This window comes from Leptinotarsa decemlineata, unplaced genomic scaffold, assembly GCF_025532065.1.
Source record: "Leptinotarsa decemlineata unplaced genomic scaffold, Ldec_3_MD MMD2_tig00001719_RagTag_RagTag, whole genome shotgun sequence".
In the NCBI taxonomy this organism is placed as follows: Eukaryota; Metazoa; Arthropoda; class Insecta; order Coleoptera; family Chrysomelidae; genus Leptinotarsa; species Leptinotarsa decemlineata.
Window position 1 is genome coordinate 11261523 of NW_027412569.1, and position 8987 is coordinate 11270509.

General features: G+C 34.7%; 1 protein-coding gene and 1 long non-coding RNA gene across 2 annotated transcripts; one reads left to right on the forward strand and one right to left on the reverse strand.

The window, feature by feature from the left end:
- Positions 1-2228: 2228 nt before the first annotated feature.
- LOC111515589 (uncharacterized) lies at positions 2229-3782 on the forward strand. The gene is made up of 2 exons (XR_002723563.2): positions 2229-2365; positions 3468-3782. It is a non-coding gene; the product is annotated as an uncharacterized lncRNA (long non-coding RNA).
- On the reverse strand, positions 2799-8323 carry LOC111515579 (uncharacterized). The gene is made up of 4 exons (XM_023171798.2): positions 8082-8323; positions 5541-5615; positions 4622-4834; positions 2799-3063 (listed from the first exon to the last, which is right to left on the reverse strand). Exons 1-4 carry the CDS (start codon positions 8266-8268, stop codon positions 2927-2929), a joined length of 612 nt encoding a protein of 203 aa, XP_023027566.1. The 5' UTR covers positions 8269-8323; the 3' UTR covers positions 2799-2926.
- Positions 8324-8987: the final 664 nt, after the last annotated feature.

Here is an 8987-nt window from a genome sequence, read left to right on the forward strand (position 1 = left end):
AAAGTCGAAATATCGTGCTCAATCACGAAATTACTACTTTAAACTCCAAATTTCGAGTTTAATGTTAAATTTTCAGAAAAGAAGTCGTAATTTCGAGTTTGGTCACGAAATTATTACTCTAAACTAGAAATTCACTCTTAAATTTCGATTTTAAAGTCGAAATGTCAAGTTTGAAGTCAAAATTTTTAAATTCGAGATTTCGTGTTTGAAGTCATAATTTTGAGTTGAAGTAGGAGTTTCGAGAGTGAAGTCGTAATTTAGAGCTTCGAAGTCGTAATTTCTATGAAACAAATAATAAAAATATGTGACCCTTCTGCACTTTTGTACTAAACTGTGACAAAATTCATTTTTTCCATATTTATATATTAATACATCATAAAAGTTATTATATTATTACCTCTCAACTTGTTTTCGAATACATTTGAGTTTGTCCAGAACATTTTTATTCCTAATGATGTATTTGATATGCTTTGAGATGTGATATAATGCTTATTAGTCAGTGTATATAAAATGAGGGATGAGTTAGTTTTTACGAGTATATCATACCGTTGGCGTTTCCATTCTGAACAGGAGAGCTTTAAGGGTTAGTATAACCTGAGAATGTCAGAAATTATATATTTTATGAATAGTGTTTGAACATGGTAAGACTGTACGTATTATAGATCAATAAATATCGAGACAAAATGTTTTTTTTTTACTTGGTTCTTCACCATGAGGTGCAAAACGCCGTTCTTTCATGCGTCTCTTCAATCTTGGAAACAGGTCAAATCTGGTGAGTACGGTGGCCGATGAAGCATGATTACAGTGTTGTTTTTTGGTCTTGGACTCTTGCTCTGGTAATGAATCTCACTGCTCTGTTTTCAATTGTGAAAACTTGACTCATTAAGTTTTGACAGCTGCTCCCCCAGAAACAATCTCCGACCGCAAGTGGGATTCGAAAAAGTATGCTTTTCTAGCAGAGTGATAGTCCAAAAAGTTAGAGATAGATCTTATAATAACTTGAGAATAATTTTTTGCATAGTATACTAATATGCGTTCAAAATTTCAATTGGTTGTCTATGTTGAGGCCTAAAATGTATTCTCTAGTTTATGATCAATGATGTATCCTTCAAGAATTATATGGTCCAGGTTAGATTTAAAGGACATATTATTTTTTGATTAATCGAAAGATAATAATAAATTGGCATCACACCATTGTTTAACTTTGCCTGTCATGCTCTCCCCTAATTTTCAGTGCATCAGTGCTTCTACCATGCCAAAATATAGACGTGTCGTCAGCAAAACTTGTGAATTTGCCTTCAGTCGATATATATAACAGGTCCCTGAGGTACTACGCATTTAATGCTCATTTTATCTGAAGACGAACTTTTGAAAGTCACTACTTGAACGCGATCTGATAGATATGACTCAAACCACAAGATGTTTCCTCTAAATCTGTAGAATTCAAGTATTTGAAGCAATATTTTGTGATCAACACAGTCAGATAACAAAATACTACCACTGCAGCCTCACCAATATTCAGTCGAAGGTAAAGTTCTTCTAAAAAAGCAAACATTGCATCATTTGTGCTTTTAGAGGCTTGAAAGCCATATTGACTGACTATCAACATAATATTTTTTGCTTTCTCCTCTTAATTCGTTAACTCTTTATTGACCGTACGATCATGTGGCAAGAACTCCTGAAGTACTAGGCCACGGTAATTGATGAAAACAGTGAGCATAACTTTGAAATTTGATCGAACTTGGCATTCCTTTTTTTTGTCTTGGCTTCCTGGGATCTTCCATTGGAATAATTTAATTTTTTTTGATGTCATAGCCATATTCCCATATTTTACCATTAATGGCTCTTTTAAGCAAATCTGCATCGTCGTTGACGTATTTATATCAGTTTTGGTACGTCAACTTTCACCATTGAAAATAAATCAGCTAGTGTTTCCAACCTTTTGCCGCGAAATACTCCGCTTTGCTTGGTACTCAAGCAATTTTCTGTCATGGTCTACTGCGCCGAAGGAAAGCAAAGGCCATAAAAAAAGAGAAGAAGAAGTGTTTTCTGTCAAATGTTATTTTTATCAACTTAATCTGTTTATTAATTTATTTCGAGCGGGAATAACACTTTTCATGAACTGTTAAATGTTTTGTACGATGGTAGCCCGCGAAATTTGAATATTACCCCTAGTTTTTCAACAGTCCACTTATGTCGCAAAGTATCGCTGCAACGCATTAAAATATATCACGATGGTTTGAAGATTACCTGTGAGTAAGATAGGGTAAAGTTGCGAACAACGTTGAGACGGTATTATTGGCATTTCTCAAGAGTGGACTGATTATTGAAAACGAAGTAGCAAGGAGCATTAGCAATTTTGAAGGTACTTTTGATAACATGAATTCCAAACCGTATAAAACGGCAACACCTCATCTTTTGGTAGATATGATTTTTTTGAGAACTCCATATTGAATTTTTTGTACTAAAAAAATTGTGTCAAAAATATTGAAGAATATCCCAGAAGTCACTATTAATTTTGGTGAAACTGTACTTCTTGGTGGAATTTATTGGAGAAAAAGTTAATTCACGAAGAAATATATTTATAAAAAAGAGTTTAAAAAAACAGTTTTTTCTTTAAATATTTAATTTCTATTACTATATCACAATGATGGCAATCTAAACTTGATGTGATCAATATCTTGATAACATCTTTACTCTATGAAGGGGATTATTTAAAACACTTTTTATTTGTCCGAACAAGTTTCGTAAATTATAAATGAGAAAACTTTGGAAAGAAGTAGTTTCAATACAAATAGTTATATTCTAGTGACATTTTATTAGCTAATTATTCAAATCGTAACACCCTTCCACGTAACTCAGTCATACATTTTCTATCTCCCTGAGCCTTTTTGCACACATTTATTCCAAACTATTCTGCTAAAAACTATTTTCGTATTTTCCTTCTCAAATTTTTCACAGCTTCTTTATATGATGGAGGTTTTACAGATTCTTTTGAAGGGGGTTTCATTTCCTTCAGGATAATGAAATCGCTCCTCACTTCAATTTCTTTAGACGAGAAATCTGAAAATAAAATTAAAAACTTCAATTGAGATGTGATCAAATAGTTCAATGTGGACTCATGAGTCATCAGAAAATAAAAACGAGCTATCAATTACAAATAACGGGGCATCATGAATCAACTAACAATGTCAAAGGCTCCGAAGCCAAAAGCATGGTTCAAAAGGAAGATTTAGGTAGCCCCCTGTATTTACTGAACAACAACATATTCAGTCAAACAATGTTCAAGTTCGTTTTGTCTTCAAAATGTGATGATCTCACACAAAATTTCATCTACTCATTCCCGTGTTTTAGGAAATATTACTGATGATTCACTCTATAAGTGGATACATATATTATCAGCATGTTTCACACATGATTTTCCTCAATCACTCATTGCATTTTGAAGAATATATGATTTTTTTCAGGTATGAAAATTTATCAGGAGAGATTTTCAATGTACTCTTTATACAGTTGAACAAAGGTTTGTAAGCAGAATAATAAACCAAGATAGTTTTCCATTTCGAAGAAAAAACAACTCAGCTTTCTGATAACTTATAAGCCAAATGCCGTATAATGATGGTTTGGAGCACTTGTATTTTTTCAAGTTGACTAGCCTGTGTATTTGTTATTGATGTCACCTATCATATATACTTGATGTTCATATTGTCCATTTTGCTGTTTGAAAATCGCTTTCTTTGTATTTATTTTATCATCCCATATTAAATAAAATTTTGTTTAGAGATCATATATTTTTTCTGTGTTGGCTACACTGCCAATAACGTCAGTTGTCTCATGCAGTTGATGTTCATATCGCCCATTTTTAAGTTTCATTTGCTGTTTTCCTTATATTCACTTTATCATTTAGTTATCTGAATATTGAGTTGAAATAACGTCGTGAAAAATCAGCTCGACACCTGACACTAATGACAAATATATAGAGTAGTCAACTCAGAGAAAATAGATGTGCTCAAAGTGAAACCTATACCTATCAAATATGGACTGTGGTTTATTCGGTAACAGTGTTGTTCTCCGCGGTAGTTTAGTAGCAAAATGTTACTTTTTGACGTTTAAAATTACGAATCTACATTTTTATTTATCCTGTTAAATTTTGAAACATTTGAAAACGACAGTCTACACTGAAACAATGTCCGTATATAGAAACCCTGGATTGAAGAGTATTCTCACACGCCTTCTATCAGTTTTGACACGTCAACTGTCACCATTGAAAATAAACCAGCTAGTGCTGCCAACCTTTTTCCGCGAAATACTTCGCTTTACTCGATACTTAAACTATTTTCTATCATGGTTTACTAAGCCGAAGGGAAGCAAAGAACATAAAAAGAGAAGAAGAAGAAGAAGAATTTTCTGTGAAGTGTTACTCAATGTATATGTATTTTCTCTTGATCTGTGTAAATGTTAATAGGTACTTCCCAGGGAGAGGATGTTATATGCTCGTGTAAACTTGATCTACGTTATATACTACTTGTTCAGTTCATTGGTTTGGACAGTGTTTTTTATGTGACGAAGATCTTTGAGTGGCGCAAAATATAATTGAATAAATTGAAAATTCGCTACTCACCAAAGTCAGGCGGCAACTGAGTAAATGGAATTAAACGGACAGGATTCCTCTGGTTTCTATAAACTGGTGGTGGTAAGAAGAGGAAGTTATCATAAAGAGAATTATGAGCTACTGCCACGTTTTCATTCTCATTTGACTGGGATACTATGCTGTCGGTTTTTCTTTCCCCAATGTTATTTATAGTTCTATTAGTAACATTTGCCTGAGTTATTGCTGAAAAATATGTTGGTGATGTTATCCAAAATCACTGTATTGACTACAATAATAAACTGAACTTACTAAAATTAATCGATTATTTCTGGGACACAATCTGTTTAAAAAATCTATTTTTCCGTTAATCAGCTGTCGCCCCCATACGAACGACAACTCTCAGAAGTTGAGAAACTTGTGCGAGCTAAGGACTAATGAGGTCTTACCTTTTAACGTGTGATTCCTAACATGGTTGCAGAATCATCCCAGCTTCAACCAGATAAATTCTTTCGAGAAAAAATTATCTGGTCGAGAGGTAGGAATCGAACCCACAGTCTTTCGATCGTGAGTCGGGCGCACTACCACCGATTTCAATGAAAACTCTACTGAAGTGACTATTTAGATAAAAACTAAACAAACTGTACTACAAAAAAATCTATTTTTTTCACATTCCCAGTCAGGTTAATTGCCTGAAGATCTAATAATCTTACTGCTCAAAAAACTTTCTGTTGTTCTAAATTCAATTTAATTTTTTTGGTCATTACGTTTGTTGTTGTATTGTTATTTTCGTTCATTCGCAAAAGTATGTTTTATCAACACTGGAGAGGTGCTGAATAATAAGATAGTTATATAACAAGTTTAAAACCAGCTGGTTTTCTGAAATTTCTGTACATTCTGAGGATGTTACTTCTAAGATTGAAACATTTTGTTTAGGATTGAAAGAACTTACTTTTTGATGATTCTGCTATGACGAATACATATGGCTCTCGCAAGGATTGTAGAAATTTCCGTCTTTCTCTTTTTCCTGAAAAATGTTACATTGTTCTATTCACACATTCCACTCATCTCTTGATATATAAAAAATGAAAATCTCCAAAATACATTGAATATATCAATGAAAGCCCTTCAGAAAGATGTGTAGATATAAATTTATCCGAAACAACTATTTTCGAACACGAACATTGAATTACACGGAAATCACGATTTTCTGTTTAGTTTGTTTGTCAAACACACCTACAACATAATTATGAAACACTCTCATAACCATGAATATAACACCAGATCTGGCGACTTATTGAAAATACCCAAATTTCGTTTGACAACATCCAAAATTAATTCTTTAAACTTAAATTTATATAATAAAATTCCGTCAAGATTAAGAAGTCTTAATTTTATCAGTCCAAAATCACAATGAAACAATATTTGAAATCTAAATGTTTAACAGTTTGCAAAAATATTTACAAAATGATTTTTGACATCATTATAGTTGTGTATGATAATAATATATAAGAAGGGAAAGCTTGTTGTTAATCTCAGTATAGAATTCTTGTTGCAGATTTACGACATTGTTAGCCTTTTTTTAAAATTGTATGTTTATGCTATGTTTATTATTGATTTATATTTTATTTTTTGTTTTTTTAATATCTAAAAATTTGTTTAGAATTTGTAAGAATTTGACTGTTATATGACCTGCTACAAACATTATGTAACGTAGTTAAATAAACGAAACTATCTATCTATCTATCTATATGAATCGAAGTATTAAAGTTGATATGGACGAAAATAAAAAATCCTAGGGAATTTTAAGTTTGTACGTTGCTTATTAGTGGTAATCTGTCATTTTACCGTCACATGTCATATACTATATGGTATGTAATGGAGGCCCCCCAGACGCACCCTGGCGTTGGATGCGATTGGACGTGGTGGGGTGGATTTTCGGGAAATCCTTGCGGGTACCGCCCCTCGCCCACACCAACAGGATTTCGCAGGACTTCCTCTCGCTTCACCAAACCCGGAGCTGCCTCCTTACATCTACTTAGTGTGGCTAACCAAGAGACAGGGCCATCGACAGCGTTCGACCGAACGTTCGTACGTTAACTAAGCTCGTCTTTCGCCAGAGAGTGCTCGCGTCGCACACCTGCCCCCGCTAACCTGCCAAATCAGTTGGGAATTTGGTCCCTGGAAATGGCAAGTCGGGATCCTAAGCTCGGATACTAATAGCTCCATCCATCCGGGTCCGACACCTCAAACGTCTGCCTTGGTGCCCTCCAAGGCTAGAATCGGATACTATAGTGCCTGTTGGAAGGACCGCGAGCCCCGACATCTCGAACGCTTGGATCCATACAGAAGCAGGATAGGATCACGGAACATCACCTCCAGTACCTCAATAAGGGGCTGCAATGCACCCATGAATGGATTACCGCAAACCTATCAAGCTAGATCTCTCCGACCATTCTGCATCGCATCTGACAATGTCTGGCTCAGCTGCAGACGACACTTCAGGTCAAAACCCTGCAAACCTTGGGAAACAGCAAATAATCTTGGCTGTCACGAGAAGTAAACATGCTTGTGAAATTTCAGATTGATCTATCGAGGTGGTTAACAGGTTCTAAATTCAGTTTCAAGCTTGTTAATTAAATCGATTGTTATCGTAAGTGCACGTACAGATAAGTCCTTCAAAAGATCGCCAAGTAAATCTCTGATAAATCAAATTTGCATTATCAATAATCAATTGGATGGCCTAGGCAATCAACCTTGAGCATTTATTTCATCAGATTCGATTATTGAATATTTGATATAGTCGTGTAATTGTACTTCCCCTTCTCACTAGTCGTCAAAACAATTGTTTCCAAACAATTTGATGCATTATCGTAAGTTTGTTATACATTCCAGTGTAAGATAAGGCGGAACAAATCAAACGAAATAAATTTGCAAGTAATCAATAGGAAGAAAGAGAGTTTCCAAGTCTTCGGCTTGATAGTGTGTGGTTTCACTAACTCCAAGCTTCTCAAAAAACGCTGCACCATATTAATAATCACTAGCTGAAGCTTCAGTGATCTTTCAGGTTCATTTTCACAGTTTGACAGCATTTTCCTTCCTGTATTTCGCCACTTTTTTTGATAATAAACATTATTATTATTATTCCCCACTGGTACATCAACACAAAAACATCTGTTTTGAAATCCTATTGAATCTAGTTAAATCGACGATCACTTTTAATTTTTCACGATCTGTATAAAATATTTATTTTACGTTTACAGTAGTAGGTCCTATAAATTATTCAAAATACGAGTATCCGTAATACGCAACTGATAGCCTTCAGTCAATCAGATATATTTAGCAAAAACAATAATTAATAGTATTATGCGTTTGATAGAAGAGCAAACTCTGCCAGGATTGAAGTTGCAAAGATTGAATCATGCCGTTTGTTCAGTTGTTTTTTTTAGGACCAACAATAAAATCCACATTATTATTATCATTGAATACTCACTTCGTCGCCTCATTTTTGCTGCGAATATAACGATGACGATTAGCACAGGAAGCAGAAACAGGAGAAACAAAAGGTGTTCACCACTAGACTCTTTTTTGTGATTGTTTGGATTATGTGAAGGGGGATCGTGAGACTTTGGGAGTAAAAAAGAAAACTTTTTTAGCCCTATTTCATGCGTCTTCAGCATTTTCACTTCTTTCCACAGTAACCATACAACGAGATTGAATCAAGAAATCAATTTTCATCTCAGTATAATGGGATAAATATCTCAAGATGCCTTGAGATAAGATAGAGTGAGTCTCGAAACAGATTGGAATGGGAGGGGTGGTGAAGTTCGTATTTACTCGTACTCGTACTCCTGAAACGGTATACAAAGTGTATTAATTTCACGTTGCGTTGGTTGAAAATTTACAGTCGCATCTAGCCTTCATTTTTATGAAACTTCATGTCAGTTTGTCGACTGGAAAAAATTACTGTGAGATTTGCACTATAATAGTTTCCTCAGGGATCCATATTGTCTCCAACCCTCTTTTTATTGTGTATCAACGACTTATTGGAAAAAAACAAGAATCCAATAGATTGCTTTGCTGACGACAGCACACTTGTCTCGTCATTCCATTTGGATTCCGAGACATCGGCTACGGAAGGACATCTTCACCGGCAGCAGGAGGTTGCACATCTTAATTAAGATCTAAAAGTGATTTCGAGTTGGGGTGACAAAAACCCAGGCATCGGTTTTCTCCAAAAAGATAAATGTCTCCGAACTGGATATAATAATGTCAGGACAGATAATTCTGCTCATCGATGGCTGCTCATCGTTTTGAGGTTCAACTCAGTACACCATGAACTTCAATGTTTGCGAACTCTTTCATATGGAGAATTGTATTTATGTGGAATGAACTTCCT